The sequence below is a fragment of the Dendrobates tinctorius genome, unplaced genomic scaffold (assembly GCF_039654945.1).
Source record: "Dendrobates tinctorius isolate UK_male_01 unplaced genomic scaffold, ASM3965494v1 ptg000015l, whole genome shotgun sequence".
Classification (NCBI taxonomy): domain Eukaryota; kingdom Metazoa; phylum Chordata; class Amphibia; order Anura; family Dendrobatidae; genus Dendrobates; species Dendrobates tinctorius.
Genome location: NW_027361683.1, coordinates 36,634,756 through 36,655,433, shown reverse-complemented (window position 1 = coordinate 36,655,433; position 20,678 = coordinate 36,634,756). Strand labels below are relative to the sequence as shown.

At 45.5% G+C, this 20,678-nt stretch overlaps 1 protein-coding gene and 1 non-coding gene across 2 annotated transcripts in view; both read right to left on the bottom strand.

The window, feature by feature from the left end:
- PPP1R8 (protein phosphatase 1 regulatory subunit 8) overlaps positions 1-11,632 on the bottom strand; it is a 42,204-nt gene extending 30,572 nt beyond the window's left edge. Inside the window, exons 1-2 of the mRNA XM_073563650.1 lie at positions 11,479-11,632; positions 11,264-11,324 (exon numbers count right to left, since the gene is read on the bottom strand). Coding sequence (XP_073419751.1) covers positions 11,264-11,324; positions 11,479-11,528 — 111 coding nt within the window. The 5' untranslated portion in view covers positions 11,529-11,632. The remainder of the gene's footprint in view (positions 1-11,263; positions 11,325-11,478) is intronic.
- Positions 6,210-6,361, bottom strand: LOC141077931 (small Cajal body-specific RNA 1). Its single transcript, XR_012227623.1, has one exon.
- Positions 11,633-20,678: the final 9,046 nt, after the last annotated feature.

The window sequence follows — 20,678 nt, the reverse complement described above, 5'->3', positions numbered from 1 at the left end:
GTCTGCTGCGGCCACATCAATTGACGAGGCGACGCCTCAGCCAACACAAGTATATTGAGCAAGGTCATGCCCACTAGATGAGCCCTGGCCAGGAGTTTGTATATCGGCCAGGGCCATCTAGTTTGTGTGGCCTTACTCCATCCAATAGTATTGAGCACTATAAAAGTGTATGGAGTATGTATAACTCATACTCAGACAAATCCCCGCAGCACAGTGCGTGCGCTGGGGGATTCATAAGGCTGCAATCACACAGACACCTTGGGTTTTTCCAGTTCTGGTTTTTCCCTCCCCTTCTTCCCAGAGCCATAACTTTTTCATTTTTCTGTCAATATGGCCATATGAGGGCTTTTTTTTGGATGGACAAGTTGTCCAGGATTTTACCAAACAGCTATAGGTTGTTTTTTTTTTTTAAGGGAAAAAAATTTCAAACTTTGCAAAAAGCGACATTTTCTGAGACCCGCAGCATCTCTATTTTTTGGGATCTGGGGCTGGGTGAGGGCTTATTTTTTGCACGCCAAGCTGCCGGTTTTGTTGATACCGATTTGGGGTAGATACAATGTTTTGATCGCCTGTTATTGCATTTTATTGCGGCAAGCAAAAAAATGTAATTCTAGAGTTTTGAGTTATTTCTCATTACGCTGTTTACCGATAGGATTAATTATTTTTAGAGATTGGGCGTTTTCTGAACACAGTGATATCACATGTGCATGTTTTATAGTTTTACTTTAAATAAGGCAAAAAGGGGGGGTGTGATTTAAACTTTACTTTTTTTATATTTTTAACTTGTTTGTTTTTCTACTTCTTACTTGCTTCAATAGTCTCCACAGACTGATCACTTGATCGCATGTGCTACACATAGCAGTGCTTCAGCTCTGCTACGTGTAGCAGAATTTATCTGCTATGAACATCGGCCACACGGCGGCACTCATTGCAGGTCAGCAATGCCAACCACAGGAGTCTACTGCAGACCCCACGTTCTCATGCCAACTCATCGGTGTCCCGCAATCATTTGACGGGGTGCCGGATGGGAGGAATTAGTGACGAACTTTCGACGTGAACATGTTAAATGTATTTAACATGTTAACAGGCATATGGTGGATCACGATTTCACCCGCGGCTGCTAGGGGCACATGTCAACTGATGAAATCAGCTGTCATGTGCTGGAACACATGCAGGTTCAGATCCGGAGCCCGCATGAAATGCAGGGACACGACCCATGACGTGCATATACGTCATAGGTTGTGAAGGGGGTAATTGCACAAACGTCCATTTAGTAAACATTACTAGTAAGTTACCACAGGAGTCACTAATGGCCACAAATCTCTTTAAAGGAAATCTGTCGGCAGCATTTTACAAAGTAGGGTACAGACAGGGCTATATTGGTGACATCATACTCATTAAACTGATACCTCAGGTGAAATCAGTTTTGTAAATTTTCTTTAAACCTTATTTGACATTTCCTTATATTCATATCTTCTTGCATCAGGGCAGGCTTGTGTGTAGGGTATTCAGCTTTGTTTCGTCCTCACCGCTCTGTCTGGGTGTCTTTATTTATTTAAAATTTCACACAGGCACCGTCCAAGCCACGAGTGGCACTTGCCCAGATTAAGGTCTTGGAAGTCTTCAGGAAAATGGAGCCGGCGAAGAAATGCGTAGAATGTTCAGTGCAATCGGTGCCATTTTACTGAAGCCCACCGTTAAATCAATCTGCGAAATTGCAATCCATGGCTAGGACTAATGAAGGGCTTCAATAAAGTGGCACCATTTGCAATAAGCAATCTACGCATGCACAGCCACCATTTTCCTGAGGACTTCCAAGACCTCAATATGAGCAAGTGCTGCCTCGGCAGCTAGACAGCGCAAAATTTTAAAGAAAAAAAAGACACCCAGACAATGCAGGGGACGGAATAAAGCTGAAGACCCTGCAAACAGTCCTGCACAAAGATGAATACAAGGAAACTTCAAACAAAGATTAAAGAAAATTTACAAACAGACGTCTTCACATGAGGTATCATTTTAATGGGTACGACAACACCAAAATGGCCCTGTCTGTACACTACTAAAATGCTCCTGACAAGTTTTCTTTACATGGTTCTCCACTACTAGGACAACACCTTCTCAACCCAAATGTTTGCCCCCATTAAAATAAAAACAAATACTCACCTCCGGTGCCACCTACGTTCCAGCGATATCAGTGCTCGCGTTATTGGGGTTCATGTGAGGTTGTTATATCATGGGAGACCTGTGGCCAATCAGTGCCGGCTTCACTGTACCCACTTTCGGACGTGTTAGTAACCCCTTGTCATGTACAGCACCATGGAACCAATGGCGATTTATAAATAAAAAATAAATATAATAATAATAATAATAATAAATAATAATTTTCTAACAGCTAAATCAAATGGTCAACACTCCATGCTAATTCTCTCGGATCTCTCTGCAGAATTCGACACTGTGGATCATCAGCTCCACCTCACTATGCTCCGTTGGCCTCAAGGACTCCGTTCTCTCCTGGTTCTCCTCCTATCTCTCTGACTGCTCCTTTACTGTATCTTTTGCCGGTTCCTCCTCCTCTCATCTTGCTCTTAAGGCCCCATCTCACTAAGCAATCTCGGTAGCGAGATCGCTGCTGAGTCACAACTTTTGTGACGTAACAGTGATCTCACCAGCGAGATCGCTGTCTGTGACAGCGATCAGCGAGCGGCCCCCCTGCCGGTATCGCTGATCGCTGCAAGAAACCTCTGGACATTTCTTTGGTCGCTGGTCTCCCGCTGGCCAGCACGCATCGCTGTGTGTGACAGCGGGAGACCAGCGATCAGGTGTAAAAAAATAATTAAAAAAAAATAAAAAATATAGTTATTCTCACCTTCCGATGTCCCGTTCAGCCATCCTGCATCTCTCCACGCTCCGGTCCCAGTGATCCTTTGCATGAATGACCGCGAGACTTTGTTATCCCGCGAGACCGTGACATCTCGCGGTCATTCGTGCAAAGGATCACTGGGACCGGAGCGTGGAGAGAGGCGGGATGGCTAAACGGGACGTCGGAAGGTGAGAATAACTATATTTTTTATTTTGATACTATTTTCTACAGCGATAGCCAGCGATGCCCGGCATCGCTGTGCTGATCGCTGGTGAAGCTGTCTGTGTGACAGCTCACCAGCGATCACATAGCGACTTACCAGCGATCCTGACACCTTCATATCGGTGTCGGGATCGCTGGTGAATCGCTTAGTGTGACGGGGCCTTTACTGTTGGGGTTCCTCAAGGATCGGTTCTAGGCCCCCTCCTCTTCTCTTTGTATACTGTCCCTATTGGTCAAGCAATCAGTAGATTTTGGTTCCAGGTCTGCCATTGGTACTGCATTCTCTTCACTGATTAGAGCAGATTCACATACAGACATGAAAAAGCCTGGAGATGCTGTGGTGAATGTTATCTTGACTGCAACATCATTCAGCAAGGTAGAGAGGGTGGAGGGTCAGTGGAAACATATAATAGGAAGATCACAAATCAGCATGTGATAGATAAGCGTACCCAGACTATTATTAGGCTAGGGGTGAATCCTCGGAGACAAGTTCAGACCTTACACTGGTGCAGTGCGCCGAGTTCCTCCTAGTGTAGGTCAATGCCTGTCCTCATGTGGCCAGTGTGTAGGTAGGTCCTGGATGATAAAGACACAATGCCATTGACTGGCCTTCATGTTTTCCCATAAAATCAATCCAACTGAACCTCTGAGACATTATGCATAATGCAACCGATGCCAACAATTAACAGTACAAACGTCAGGAGCTTTCCAATTCAGGTCTGACAGGAGATCCCCAGGACACCAGCATACACAGTCTTATCAGGAGCATGCCCAGAAGTTGTCAGGTGTGCTTACAGGCATGTGGGAGCTACACACATTATGACTTTCAGGGTTATTTAGAATCCAGGAATTAGTTGAAAATTTCAGTTTCTGTTGACCGTTGCTGCATCATCTTGAGGTGATCAAATAAAACTATTTCAATAAAGGTTTTTATCTTCCATATATTAAAGAAATACTCCCACTAACTTTTTATGCAGTAAATGTGTGTACATGCATGTTATGTAGTGTGGGTGTATTAATATACTCATCTACAGCTGCTTTCTCCGGTGTCTGCTTCTGAGCGATGTCAGTTCTGACTAGTCAGCTAGTTCTATGCTCCATGCATGGGTCGGAAGTCTCTTTTAGAGCAAAGTCAGACGCAAAATTTATCTTGTGAGAATCGCATCATAAACCTTGCCCTGGCTGTCGGCTCTCCTGACCGGAGCTTGACAGCTGCATAGTAATCCATCACGCTGTCATGCTCAGGTCAAGAGCGGTGTCAGGCCAGTCCATGCAGTGCAATGCTATTCTCGCACGAGCTATACGGCCATCTGTCTCTGCCCTTACAATGCAAGTCTATGTAGCCTCATTATGCTGAACCATAGGCTTACATTGTAAAAGCCACTTCCAGACAACACAGAGCGCAGCGTGACCTGGACAGTCTGCAGAGCAGCGACGTCATGGAGAAGTCAAGCAGAATGGCACTGGGTACAGGAGAAAGCAGCAGTGGGTGAGTATATTAATACACTAAAGCCCCCGTTACACACTGCGATATCGCTAGCATTATCGCTGCAAAGTCACCGATTTTGTGACGTTACAGCGATATTGCTAGCGATATCGCTGCATGTGATACTTACCTCCGACCGGCTCCCCCGCTGGTTATTGCTGATCGCGCGAGAAGCTGCTGGACCATTCCTCGTCGTTCACTTCCTGCGGCGCTTCCTGTGGAGAGACGAGCGACGCGTGGAGCCGGGCGGGAGGACGCAGGATCGCCTAGTGTGACAGGTAAGTAGCGACCCCCGTCCCCAGCGATGTCGCTGGTGAGATCTGCCTGTGTGGCAGCTCACTAGCGACCACTTAGCGATGTACCAGCGATCCTGACCGCGTCATATCGCTGGTCGGGATCGCTGGTGAGTCGCTAGGTGTAACGGTACCCTAACACTATAACATACACACACACACACACACACACACACACACACACACACACACACACACACACACACACATTTACTGCATAAAAAAAAAAAAAAAAAAAAAAATCAATGACACAGATGTAGTGTAAATTAAGAATATTAGTATGTTACAAATGAATCTGGAAAACTAGAGCAATGGACAGAAATTACAAGATTAGCTCATAGGAACAGAAATTACATGACAATCATTCAATGAGAAAACACTGGGAGGTAGCAAAAATAATAATAATAATCTTTATTTTTATATAGCGCTAACATATTCCGCAGCGCTTTACAGTTTGCACACATTATCATCACTCTCCCAGATTGGGCTCACAATCTAAATTCCCTATTAAAAATACCCAAAGACTGACAAATTTAGTGGTGATCCACTACTTTATAACTATTCATCCTATTAACTGCAGACAAGCATATTTTAATGGTCTCTTATTCCATTACATACATCTAATCCGGCTTCTCGCAGCCATGTGACTCAAGGCATCTCTGCACTGTTTTCTTCTGCTGACTTTCCCATATGATTAGCCCTTCTTCAAAAAGGTTCTGGACTCAAAAAGATTGTCACCATCTTTGTCACACACTTTCCTCCACAGGGGACAGAGTCACAGTACATCCGAATCCAGCAAGAAAGAGGGACAGATTGAATGGAAAGTCAGTGGAAGGAAATGTGGTGGAGATATGCTGAACCACGTGACTGGCAGAAAAAAGGTAGCTTAGAAGCGTGTAATAAAAGCCAACTACATATATGCGCACCTACAGCTGGGAGGGCAGACGGGGCAGGTCAAAAAAATAGCAGGTAACCCCTTTAACTGTAGTAACCAGTTACAGGAAGCTGCTTCCAGGGCCATGAACATCAAATGCATGAAACCACAGTCCCACACGTTATACATCAGTAATCAGCCACATATGGAGTATTGTGTAGTTATGATCATCAATGTATTAGGTAGACATAGTAGAGGTTGGATTGGTTCATTGGTGCCAAAATTGCATTCATTACATTAGTTTTTAGTGTTTTTGTTCTATATTGGGAAATAATTTAAAAAAAACACTTATTAGGTGGATAGGCTATTCAAAACTACCAACAATTCCAGAAAAGAAAGCATTATGCATGTCCCAAAACTACACAAATACACCTGTCCAGCTGTACAATGGGCAGCAGTCTATAATAAACAGACAACTGTACCGTAAGTTATAACCCAGCGTGACACTCCACACACCCAGCTTAAATGCTTACGGCAGTTACTATAGCACTTCTGGGACCCAGATACCACAGAGACGCCCTGGAAATGAACCAGAGCACAGATATCTAGGTTAGTATCAAGTGCAATACAAAAAAACCTCAGTACTCATATACTACAACAACGGAAAGAAATCAGTGACATTGTGGCAGCACTTTCCAATAAACAGTACACAGCCCATAAGAAGAGATCCTAGTGTGCCCGATGCAGGAATGCCAAAAACCAGCCCCTTCTACTTACAGGGGAAATATAAACAAAGCTGGCTGCTAAATTATAGGTGGATACTGCCAAAATTGGCAGCATCTGCCAACAACCCAATGTATATTCAGTGCCTTGAAAAAGTATTCATACCCAGTGAGCTTTCCAACCTAAATGTATTTTATGTGACACACCACCACATAGCAAGTATTTGTGAGGTGTAATGGAATGATACATGGTTTTCTAATTACTTTAAAACTATAAATCTGATAATTGCAATGTGCATGTGTATTCAGCCCAAAAAGTTCTACTCTGGTCTCATGGCTTTTTGCAAACAGGACTTCTTATGGCTTGCATTCAAAATTGACTTCCTTCTTGCCACGCTTCCATAAAGGCCAGATTTGTGGGGTACTGGTAAACATGGAGGTGGCTACATCATGCTGTGAGGATGCTTTTCGTCTCAGGGACAGGGAAGCTGGTCACAGTTGATGGGAAGATGGATGCGAATATGAAGTATTGACTCAGTGGAGCTGAATAAATATGCACATCACAAGTTTCAGTGACGTTTCACAGTTATAGACTTAAAACATTCTGAGTACCATGTATTACTTCCTTTACACTTTACCAATACCTGCTTCTTTGTGTTGGTATAGAACATAATCCCAATAAAATATATGTGCATGTGGGTATAGCGTGAAAAAAAAAAAATGTGGAAAAGTTCGCAGGTCATGAACACTTAAGGCATTGTAGGTGTTTCCGACAGCTCTGAGTAGTTTCACACTGCATTTTGTTGTGTCTATTTGCCATGTGCCCTGGGAAGGCACCCGGTACTAAAGACAAGCATATCCATAGACCCATATTCAAAATATATATATATATATATATATATATATATATATATATATATATATATATATACACAAAAAAGAACTCAGTATTCAGTACAAGTAGGGTGTAGCCTCCTTTCTACTGAGCTGTGTAGTTCACTTATAGCCCCTCTGAAGCTGGGTGTCCGTTTGGGACCCAAAGAGACTCTGCCACTATTAACACTAGGTAGGTTTTACCGTTAGTGTAGTTACTGTCTCAAATGGGTACACCTTGCCGTGGTGGGACAGCTTTATACTTTTTTGATCAAAACAGTGATTACCAACTACCCTATGTTATTTAATGCACTTGCTTTTTTACTTATTTTTTTTCATTAGGGTATACGCACACATTGTTTTTTCCTTTGGTTTTGCTTGCTTTTATGGCCAGTGTGAACATGCTTTTACATCATGCATGTCATTCAAGTCTACTCCAGTTTTTTTGAAATCCGTACTAAATCTGCTAGAAATCCGCAGTAAATCCACAGGTAAAACGCAGGCATTTTGACCTGCGGATTCAGCAGATTCCATGCGGAAAAATCTGCAACGTGTGCACATACCCTAACAGCGGCAGGTGAAATTAGAGCTTTGCACATATCTGTTAACCTGTTAAATGCCACTAATAATCTCAGACATCAAGGCAAGTTATTCTATGAGCCCATAAGCGCTTCTGTGGCACAATCGCAAGGCACCAATGGGTTGACATGACATCCAGGGGTCTGATCAAGCCTCCGTGCCTGCCATGACAGCACTTGTTAAAGCCAAGCAGCTGGTGATCATAGGAAACCGTGGGTGGAAAACAAAAAAAAAAAAAAAAAGTTCAGATCATTTCCCCTTTTCCCCACATTAAAAATATTAAAAATAAATCAATCAATAAAGCACATATTTGGTATCAGTGTACTTAAAAATCTGATCTAGCAAAATATCAAATTAACCCGATTGTTAAACAGAGAAAATGAGAAAAAAAAAATAAAAATCAAAAAGCCAAATTATGGTCTTTCAACGCCGCAGCAAAGCAATAAAAGTTGATCAAAACATTGTATCTATCTCAGAATGGTATATCAGAATTATTTGTTCAAGATGAAAAAAAAATAAGCCCTCATATAGCGCTACCGACAAAATAATGAAAACGTTACAGGTCTGGAAAATTGTGACGAGCAGATTTGTTTTTGCAATTTTGCTGCACTTGAAATTTTTTTTCCTGCTTTCCAGTACAACACATTTTAACATGAATGATGTCATTCAAAGAACAACTGGTCCCACAAAAAAAAAAAAAGCCCTCGTGTCTATATGGATTAAAAAAAATAACGTTATGAGTCTTGGAAGGAAACAAAAAACAGGAAATGTTCTAGGTGGGAAGGGGTTAAAAAAGCACTATAAGTTTTTTATCATCTTAATATATCTCAGTTATATTATTACAGCACTATGTGCTTACAGTTGCTCATTTGCCCTTCTACCCATTTAAAGAGGTTGTCCACTACTTTATCATTGAAGACTTATCTTAAGGACCCCGTTACATTTAGCGATACCGACCACGATACGACCCGGTCGGGATCGAATGGTCGCTAGTGAACTGCCAAACAGGCAGATCTCACCAGCGATGCAGCAGCGGTTGGCAGTCGTCACTTACCTGTCAGACCGCAGCTCTGCTGATGACTTCCTCCCGCATCCATGGAGCCGATCGTCGGCGCCAGCAGGAAGCCGACGACGAGAAATGGACCAGGATGATCTCGCGCGATCAGCGATATCCAGCGGGGAGCCGGGTCGGAGGTAAGTGTCACATGTAGCGATATCGCTTTTGCGTCACAAAATCGGTGACGCTTTAGCGATATCGCTATGTGTGAAGGGGGCTTAAGTCACTGTCTGGAAATGCTCACTGATAATGGTCACGGCTGGGAACTGCACAACCGCCTCCAATTAAAACCAATCCGAGGCCACCGATCAGACATTGATAACATATCGTAAGGATAGGTCATCAATGATAAAAGTAGTGGACAACCTCTAAGGCTGGGGATCACACATGCGAGAAACTCGGACGAGTCTCGCAACTTAATACCCGGCACTGCCACCGGCAGCAATTAAGTTGCGAGACTCGTCCGAGTTTCTCGCATGTGTGATCCCGGCATAATTCTTCCGTTTTCCATTAAGTCTAGAACATCACAATTAAAATCTGACTAGCTGAATCCTTCTGAGCTCTGTGCAGAAACAGGTCAATTTTCCCTGTATAACTCATAAGTCTCTGCAAAAAACCCTGACAGGGGGAAAAGCAGAGCAGCTGGGTAAGGAGTTGAAGAGAGGAATAATTTCTGCAGGGACAAGAGACTTTGTGTTTCTACATAGAGCAAATAAAAGAAAAGCATTATCTGAGTAGAAAAACAAAACAAGCAATTGTATGATAGAATAGTATGGTGACTGCACTAGATTATGAGGATAAAAACTGATGAGTGGAGTGATCTTTAAGGCTGTGTGCACACGATGTAGATTTGCAGCGGTTCCGCAGCAGATTTTACCGCGCAGAAACGCTGCATATCCGCATTGTGTTGTACAGTAGCCTTAAAATCAATATAAAAAAAAACGCTGTGCAGACGCTGCGGATTTTTGCGCGTGGTTTTCCCGCGGTACAAAATCCGCAGCATGTTACTTCTTTTGTGCGGTTTTCCATCTCCCCTGTCACCAAATCCGCAGGGGGAAACCCGCAATGGAAAACCGCAGGAAAAATGGAAGAAATCCGCAGGAAAAATGCAGGTCATTTGACCTGCGGATTTCTTCCATTCTGCGTGGAAAAATCTGCAGGGCCAAAAAGTACGTCTGCACTCAGCCTAAAGGGGTTTTGACTTTCAAGAAACTGGAGGCCAAATGCTCGCTCATCACTAATAATAAGGTATTCTTTCTAACCCACTGATCCTCTCGCCATATAAAAATAGAATTAGGCAACAATCAATCCCCTCCCATATAAAATAACGTACACCAGCCCAGAAATCCCTTGCCATACTAAATAACGTATACTCTCCAGCGATCCCCCGCCATATAGAACGTATACTCGCCCAGCAATCTCACTGTACAGAACATATACTCGCCAGCAATCCCCCACCGTATAGAATAACGTATATGCACCTGCCGACCCCTTGCCATATAGAATAACGTATACTCGCCCACTGATGCCCTACCGTACAGAATAACATATACTTGCCTGGCAATCACCCGCCGTATAGAATAATGTATACTCGCCCAGCGATCCGCCTCAATATAGAACATATACTCACTCACCATATAGAATAACGCATACTCATCCACTGATACCCCACCATATAGAACATATACTCACTCACCAATCCACCTCCATATAGAATAACATATACTCGCCCACTGATACCCCACCATAAAGAACATATACACACTCGCCAATCCCCTGCCGTATAGAATAACATATACTCGCCCAGTGATCCATCTCCATATAGAATAACGTATACTCGCCGAGCGATCCCCTACCATATAGAGTAACGCATGCTCACCAACTGATCCCTTGCCATGTAGAATAACATACACTCGCCCGCCGATCCCTCGCCGTATAGAATGTATATTCACCCGACAATCCCCTGCCTTAAATAGCGTATACTCGCCCGCTGATCCCCCTCGTATAGAATAACGTGTACTCGTCGAATGATCCCCCCGCCATACACAATAATGTATACTCGCCTGCAAATCCCTCCCCAGTCTCTGTGCTTCTGACATGCATGTAGTATACCAATACTTTCATCACTGACTGAGGCAGTCACATGGCTATACCATCAGGACGTCCAGAGTGGGGGAGTTTGGTTGGTAAGGACACCTCTTCATTACTAGGGTTGGACAATCCCTCTAATAATAGGTAGGAATGCCCCACAATGGTGCAGTAAGGTGGCAGTATGCACAGAGCTGAAGACCACTCACCTCTATGAGCTTGTCTCCTTTTACAACATCTAGATGAAGTCCTTGAGGGGGCTTCCCTGCCCTGTGGAGAGATCACACTGCATTACACCCCCAGAGTAGAAAGCACTGGCAAGCTGCACACAGTACGGTGCCCACACCTCCCCCGCCTCATGTGCAGCTCTGTGCACCTGCACTATGCAGCACCACACCGTGCACGGTTACTAGCCCCTGCTCACCAGCTCGGACACTCAAATATGGGTTTGTTAGAGTTCGGATTCGCCGCCATCTTTGCTCCCGCTCCACCTCCTCCTCCTCCTGTAGCATTCTAGGTAATACACGCTACATCCGCTGTCACGTCCGCGCATGCGTGGTTTGGAGGGCTTTTCTGCCAACCAGTAGGTTAACAGCAGGCGTGTGCACGCCACTTCCGGTGTGGTCCAGATCTAGAGGCCGCTGCCAGTGTGCAGCTGTATGGTATGGTCGGTGCTGCTGGCTACTGGGTCATCAACGTTACCGGAGGGAAAATGGCAAACGAATAGTATTGTGATTACTGTATTCATTTTTATAGCGCCTACATACTCCACCGCGAGGTACAAGGTTTCATCACTCAGCTCAAGCATCTTTTGCTGCTTTTTGCAGTAAGAACGCACTCATGGAGTTAGGTTCCTGCTACTTAGTCCTGTTCTTTTTTTTTTTAAGGTTTCATTAAAACGCATGTTGGTTTAACCCCTTAACCCCCAATGGTGGTTTCCTCGTTAATGACCGGGCCAGTTTTTACAACTCTGATCACTGTCCCTTTATGAGGTAATAACTCTGAAATGCTTCCATGGATCCTGGTGATTCTGACATTGCTTTCTCGTGACATATTGTACTTCATGTTAGTGGTAAAATTTCATTCATATAACGTGTTTATTTGTGAAAAAAACTGAAATTTGGCGAAAATTTTGCAATTTTCCAACTTTGAATTTTTATGCCCTTAAATCACAGAGATACGGCACACAAAAAACTTAATAATAATAATAATAAATTTTATTTCTATAGCGCCGACATATTCCGCAGCACTTTACATTTCAGAGGGGATTTGTACAGACAATAGACATTACAGCATAACAATAATCACATACAGTAGATTATAACAAATGCCAAGAGGAGTGAGGGCCCTGCTCGCAAGCTTACAGTCTATGAGGAAAGAGGTAGACACGAAAGGTGGGTGGTAACAGTTGCCCTGATTGTATGGACCAGCCATAATGTTAAGTGTGTAACAGTACAGACACAGAGGGCTAATGGATGCATAAAGCATGTGGGAACATGATGCGGGGAACCTGGTTATGGTAAAACTTTTGGCTGTGCCACACAGGGATAGGTTAGGTTAATGTGTTGAGGCGATAGGCCAGTCTGAATAAATGCGTTTTCAGGACACGCTTAAAATTGTGGGGATTGGGGACTAATCGTATTGACCTGGGAAGTGCATTCCAAAGAATTGGCGTGGCACGTGTAAAGTCTTGGAGACGGGAGTGGGAGGTTCTATTGAGGATACTAACCTCAGGTCATCAGCAGAACGGAGGGCGCGGGTAGGGTGGTATACTGAAACAAAGGAGGAGATGTAGGGTGGTGCTGAGCCATGGAGGGCTTTGTGGGTGAGGGTAATAAGTTTATACTGAATTCTGGAGTGGATGGGTAGCCAGTGTAATGACTGGCACAAGGTAGAGGCATCGGTGTAACGATTGGTGAGGAATATGATCCTGGCTGCAGCATTCAAGACAGATTGGAGAGGGGAGAGTTTGGTAAGAGGGAGACCGATTAGAAGAGAGTTACAATAGTCGAGACGAGAATGAATAAGAGAAACAGTAAGAGTTTTTGCAGAGTCAAAAGTAAGAAAAGGTCGAATTCTAGAAATGTTTTTGAGGTGCAGATGACAAGAGCGAGCCAGTGATCGAATGTGGGGGGCAAAGGAAAGCTCGGAATCAAGTATGACCCCAAGACAGCGGGCATGTTGCTGGGGAGTAATAGTGGAACCACACACGGAAATGGCAATGTCGGGTGTAGGTACATTAGTAGCGGGAGGAAACACAAGGAGTTCAGTCTTTGACAGGTTCAGTTTCAGATATAGTGAGGACATGATATTAGACACAGCGTTTAGACAATCGCCGGTGTTTTCTAGAAAGGCTGGCGTGATGTCAGGAGAAGCGTATAATTGGGTGTCATCAGCATAGAGATGGTACTGGAAACCAAATCTACTGATTGTTTGACCAATAGGGGCAGTGTACAAGGAGAAGAGGAGGGGGCCTAGAACCGATCCTTGAGGAACCCCAACAGTAAGGGGAAGGTGAGAGGAGGAGGAACCGGCAAAAGAAACAGTAAAGGAGTGGTCGGAGAGATAGGAGGAGAACCAGGAGAGAACGGTGTCCTTGAGGCCAATGGAATGGAGCATAGTGAGGAGGAGCTGATGATCCACAGTGTCGAATGCTGCAGAGAGATCCAAGAGAATTAGCATGGAGTAATGACCATTTGATTTAGCTGTTAGCAGATCATTAGAGACTTTAGTGAGGGCAGTTTCAGTGGAGTGTAAAGAGCGGAAACCGGATTGGAGAGGGTCGAGAACAGAGTATTCTGAGAGATAGCGGATAAGACGGGAGTGGACCAGGCGTTCCAGGAGTTTAGAGATGAAGGGAAGATTAGAGACAGGTCTATAGTTAGCGGCACAGTTTTGGTCGAGGGATGGTTTTTTAAGTAGTGGATGTATGATGGCATGCTTAAATGAGGAGGGAAAAATACCAGAAGAGAGAGAGAGAGGTTAAATATTTTAGTTAGGTGAGGGGTGACAGCAGGGGAAAGGGACTGGAGGAGATGTGACGGAAATGGGTCACTGGTGCAAGTAGTTGGGCGAGAAGATGCAAGGAGCCTGCTTACTTCTTCTTCTGTGACTGGTTCAAAATCAGAGAGTGAGTTAGATGCAGTGGGGGAGGGAGGACAGTGCATGGTATGAGGGGATTTGGAGATAATTTCCTGTCGGATCTGGTCAATTTTTTCTTTGAAGTAATTGGCCAGATCGTCAGCTCGGAGCTCCGTGGTTGGGGCCTGTACTCTTGGATTGAGTAGAGAATGAAAAGTGTCAAAGAGACGTTTCGGGTTATTGGACAGTGAGATGATGAGGGTGTTGAAATAGGTTTGTTTGGAGAGGTGAAGGGCAGTGTTGTATGTTCTAAGCATAAACTTAAAATGGATGAAATCTTCGTGTAGATTGGATTTTCTCCACAGACGTTCGGCGCACCTGGAGCACCGCTGCAGGAAACGTGTTTGCACCGTGTGCCAGGGTTGTCGCCGTCTGCGTTGTGGTGTTCTATTTATAGGGGGTGCAAATTCATCCAGGGCACTTTGAAGTGTTTCATTGTAATGCTTCAATGCAGAATCAGGACATGAGAGGGAGGAGATAGGGGCCAATGAAGACTGCAAGTTCTTCAGAAGTTTCTGGGTGTTAATGGCCTGTATGTTTCTATAAGTCTGGACAGTGGGGGTGACCTGAGCAGCCTGGCAGTTCTTTATAGAGAATGAAAGAAGATTGTGATTAATAAGTAACATTTCCCACGTTTACATCAGCACAATTTTGGAACCCAAATATTTTTTTGTTAGGAACTTATAAGGGTTAAAAGTTGACCAGCGATTTCTCATTTTTACATCACAATTTTATTTTTAAGACCACATCACATTTGAAGCAACTTTGAGGGGTCTATATGATAGAAAATACCCAAAAGTGACACCATTCTAAAAACTGCACCCCTTAAGGTGCTCAAAACCACATTCAAGAAGTTTATTAACCCTTCAGGTGCTTCACAGGAATTTTTTAAATATTTAAAAAAAAATTAACATTTAACTTTTTTTCACAAAAAAAATATTTCAGGTTCAATTTTTTTTTATTTTACCAAGGGTAACAGGAGAAATTGGACTGCAAAAGTTATTGTGCAATTTGTCCTGAGTACGCTGATACCTGATATATGGGGGGAACCACTGTTTCGGCGCATGGCTGAGCTCAGAAGGGAAGGAGCGCCGTTTGACTTTTTCAATGCAAAATTGGCTGGAATTCAGATCGGACGCCATGTCACGTTTGGAGCGTCCCTGATGTACCTAAACAGTGGAAACCCCCTACAAGTGACCCCATTTTGGAAACTAGACCCCCAAGGAACTTATCTAGATATGTGGTGAGAACTTTGAACCCACAAGGGCTTCACAGAAGTTTATAACGTACAGCCGTACAATTAAAAAATCATATTTTTTCCACAAAAGAGATCTTTTCACCCCCAATTTTTATTTTCCCAAGGGTAACACGACCCTAAAAGTTATTGTGCAATTTGTCCTCAGTACGCTGATACCCCATATGTGGGTGTAAACGACTATTTGGGCGCATGGCAGAGATCGGAAGGGAAGCAGCGCCATTTGACTTTTTTGGCTGGAATTGAGATCGGACACCATGTCACGTTTGGAAAAACCCTGATGTACCAAAACAGTGGAAACCCCCCACACATGACACCATTTCGGAAACTAGACTCCCCAAGGAACTTATGTAGATGTGTGGTGAGAACTTTGAACCCCCAAGGGCTTCACAGAAGTTTATAACGTACAGCCGTACAATTATAAAATCATATTTTTTCCACAAAAATGATCTTTTCACCCTCAATTCTTACTTTCCCAAGGGTAACAAGACCCTAAAAGTTATTGTGCAATTTGTCCTGAGTACGCTGATACCCCATATTTGGGAGTAAACGACTATTTGGACGCATGGCAGAGCTCAGAAGGGAAGCAGCGCCATTTGACTTTTTTGGCTGGAATTGAGATCGGACACCATGTCGCGTTTGGAAAGCCCCTGATGTACCTAAAAAGTGGAAACCCCCCACAAATGACACCATTTTGGAAACTAGACCCCCTAAGAAACTTATCTAGATGTGTGGTGAGCACTTTGAACCCCCAAGGGCTTCACAGAAGTTTTTAATGCCCGGGCGTGAAAATAAAAAAATCATATTTTTTCCACAAACATGATCATTTAGTCCCCAATTTTTTTATTTTCCCAAGGGTACCAGGAGAAAATGGACCCCAAAAGTTGTTGACCAATTTGTCCTGAGTACCCTGATACCCAATATGTGGTAGAAAACTACTGTATGGGCCCACGTCGGGGCTCGGAAGGGAAGTAGTGACGTTTTGGAATGCAGACTTTGATGGAATGCTCTGCGGGTGTCATGTTGCCTTTGGAGAGCCCCTGATGTACCTAAACAGTGGAAACCCCCCACAAATGACACCATTTGGGAAACTAGATCCCCTAAGGAACTTATCTAGGTGTGTGGTGAGCACTTTGAACCCCTAACGGATTCACAGAAGTTTATAATGCCCGGGCGTGAAAATAAAAAAAGTATTTTTTCCACAAACATGATCATTTAGTCCCCAATTTTTTTATTTTGCCAAGGATACCAGGAGAAAATGGACCCCAAAAGTTGTTGTCAAATTTGTCCTGAGTACACTGATACCCCATATGTGGGAGAAAACTACTGTATGGGCCCACGTCGGGGCTCGGAAGGGAAGTAGTGACGTTTTGGAATGCAGACTTTGATGGAATGCTCTGCGGGTGTCATGTTGCCTTTGGAGAGCCCCTGATGTACCTAAACAGTGGAAACCCCCCACAAATGACACCATTTGGGAAACTAGACCCCCTAAGGAACTTATCTAGATGTGTGGTGAGCACTTTGAACCCCCAAGGGCTTCACAGAAGTTATAATGCCCGGGCGTGAAAATAAAAAAATCATATTTTTTCCACAAACATGATCATTTAGTCCCCAATTTTTTTATTTTCCCAAGGGTACCAGGAGAAAATGGACCCCAAAAGTTGTTGACCAATTTGTCCTGAGTACCCTGATACCCCATATGTGGGAGAAAACTACTGTATGGGCCCACGTCGGGGCTCGGAAGGGAAGTAGTGACGTTTTGGAATGCAGACTTTGATGGAATGCTCTGCGTGTGTCATGTTGCCTTTGGAGAGCCCCTGATGTACCTAAACAGTGGAAACCCCCCACAAATGACACCATTTGGGAAACTAGATCCCCTAAGGAACTTATCTAGGTGTGTGGTGAGCACTTTGAACCCCTAAGGGCTTCACAGAAGTTTATAACGCCCGGGCGTGAAAATAAAAAAAGTATTTCTTTATCGCCTTATTGGGGGACACAGAATACCATGGGGTGTATGCTGCTGCTGCTAGGAGGCTGACACTATGCAAAAACAATAAAATTAGCTCCTCCCCGGCAGTATACACCCACCGACAGGCACCAAGCACCTCAGTTTGTGCTTAGTGTCTGTAGGAGGCGGACCGGGATCTCCCCAGATCCGCATTTTTCTTTTCAGGTTTAGTCTGAACTTTTTAATTTTTCCCTCTTTTGTCTTTTAGGTTATTTTCCATCGGGAAACAGGGTGTAGTTGTCACCCTGATTTCCCATATCATGCGGCTGAGCGAGCAATGTGGTGTCATCCACATCGCAACTCTCAGTACCGCAGGCAGGACTTTTCCCTTTCGCCTTCCGGTGATAAGGGTTGTGGACAGGTGGCTAGTCCTTGCCGAATCCCCCTCCTCACCCCTCTCTCGGGACAGGGCTGAGAGGAAGACGGCGATCGCAGGTGTTTCAAGCCGTCTTCTGCAGGATGCGGGTACAGAGGACTCCCTTCCCCCCAGCGGCCTGCCGTTTCCCCGTGGGCCCCTGTGGTCATCCTCTTCAGGGACGTCAGGTAAGTGCCTGTACGTTCCCTCCGGCCCCGCATAAGCTCCGTGAATGGCAGAAGTTGTACCTTTGTAATTTCAGGTCCACAACTTTTGAATTTCCCGCCCTCTCTGCCTGCCGCGCGCTCAAGCCGCTTGTTTCTCACTCCCAGGGAGACACTGGGGATTCCTCCAACAGCGTCACAAGCAGGGGAGGCAGACTTCCCAGGGCCACTGTCAGATCAGCTCCGTTATGTCAGCGCTGGCATGGGGCTGCGGCGTCTTCACTTTCACTTTCCCTCACAGTCTCATCGCTGTGCTCCCTCCTCCCTTCCTGAGCGCGCTCTTTTCAGCGCGCCTTTACTAGCCCATCACAGGGCTCCTTTTCGTTTCATATGCCAGCCTCCTCCTTCGGCCATGCCCTCTCCTTCGCTGTTAACCAGTCATGGAGCGGCCGCTAAGCTCCGCCCCCAGCCTCCAGCACAAGGATTTCCTGGTTGTTTCACTCCTTCCTGCGCTGTTTGGGGGACACTTCAGCGTTTTCTGCTGCTCACAGAATCTCGGTAGGCTCTGCTCTGAGGCAAAGATTAGCTCTCCTCGGCAGTTATTCCTTAAATCCTGCGGCCATTCAGTGCAGTCTACTTATGCCCAACCCTTCAGGGGATCTCTGCTTCAGGTCCACCGCTATCTATTACGCCTGTGCGCGCTGTAAAAAGAAGTGGGCATCGGGTCAGTCGTCTCCATTCTGCCCCCCCTGCAGTCCTTCCAATATGTCAGCATCTCAGGAAAGCACAGAGTCCCGGGCGGAGGGCGCTCTTCCCTCCTCTCTCCCCCCGGAGTGGGCCGTTACAATGTCACAGTCTGTGTCTGACTTGACAAAAGTATCACAGTCGCTGGTCCAGGTTTTAGAACGATTGCCTCAGCTATCCTCAGCCACCTCTGCCCCGACCACCTCTCGGGGTGAGTCGTCCGCACCTGACCGCGACCTTCAGAGAGACAGACGGGGAAGGTCTTCTAGGAAGCGGGCTCTGTCCACTTCGTCCTCGAGCTCGCAGGGCCCTTCCGCTCCCAGGCCTCCTTCTCCTTCCTCAGATGACAGCCTTCAGTCAGGCGATGATTCTCATTCGGAAGCTAGCTCTGAGGGGAACAGCGTTTCTAAAACGCTGGACATGGTCGATAGTCTTCTTGCAGCTATCTTCCAAACACTAAAACTTAAACAGGATGAGGCTCCAGCTCAGGAAAGCTCGGTTGTCCTTAGACGAGCCAGACCTCCGTCCCGAACCTTTCCCAATCACAACGATTTCAATACTACCTTAGCCAAACACTGGGAGCGCCCTGAACAACGTTTCTCAGGCCGCAAGTATTTGGACGTTCTGTACCCCTTTGACGCAGAACTGCTCTCAAAGTGGTCCAAGGCTCCAGAGGTAGATCCTCCAGTATCCCGGATAGCCTCTAAAACGGTGCTCTCTCTGCCAGACGGGGCGTCGCTCAAAGATCCTACTGACAGGCAGATTGAATCTCTGGCTAAGTCTATCTTTGAGGCATCTGGCGCCTCTCTCTGCCCTATTTTCGCATCCGCCTGGGTGGCGAAGGTCATTTCCGCTTGGGCAAAAATCCTTCGCAGAGGCATCTTAGCGTCAGCTCCTCAAGACGAATTGGCAGATCTTGCAGATCAGATTAACCAGGCGGGAAAATACCTTTTGGCCGCCTCCTTGGACGCGGCCGGCTGCGTAGCAAGGGCTAACAGCAACATAGTAGCTGTACGCCGAGTCCTTTGGCTAAAGTCATGGAATGCGGACACTACTTCGAAAAAGTCGCTTACCAATCTGCCATTCCATGGCTCTAGGCTCTTTGGAGCAAAGCTGGATCAGATAATTTCCGATGCCACTGGAGGCAAAAGTACTTCGCTTCCCCAGTCTCGACCAAAACGTCCCTTCAACAGAAGGGGGTTTCGACCATTCAGGCCTTTTCGTCCCTTCTCTGCCACGGAGAGAGCCACTCAACAGGATCGGCCGCCTGCCACCAGGGAGCGGGATCAGAGGAAACCTTCCTACAAACCCGCTCCTCGCTGGAGATCTAGAGGACAATATTCCAGATCTGCAGGAGCCAATTCCGGCAGATTTTCGTCTAAGTGACGGGTCACCCCCACCTGGAATTTCTTCCAGGGTGGGCGGCAGACTTTCCTTTTTCGCGGATGCTTGGCTGTCCGTTGTAGACGACGCTTGGGTCAGAGAACTCGTCGCATCCGGTTACAAAATCGAATTTGCTTCACTCCCGAACAGACGGTTTTTCCGGTCTCGGCCTCCGCGACAGCGGGCCCAGATTCCGGGTTTTCTGCAGGCCATTTCCTCCCTTCTTTCCGCCGGAGTCATTGTTCCCGTTCCCTCAGACGAACGGTTTTCCGGGTTCTACTCCAATCTCTTTGTAGTCCCGAAGAAAGACGGCTCTCTTCGTCCTATTCTGGACCTCAAATTGCTCAATCGCCACGTGAAGATTCTCCATTTCAGGATGGAGTCTCTTCGGTCGGTGATTGCTTCCATGGAGCCCGGGGAATTTCTCTGCTCGGTGGACATTCGGGATGCCTATCTCCACATTCCAATATGTGTGCAACATCAGAAGTATCTTCGATTTGCGTTTCAGGGAGACCACTTTCAGTTCACAGCTCTTCCTTTCGGCCTGGCTTCAGCGCCCCGGGTTTTCACGAAG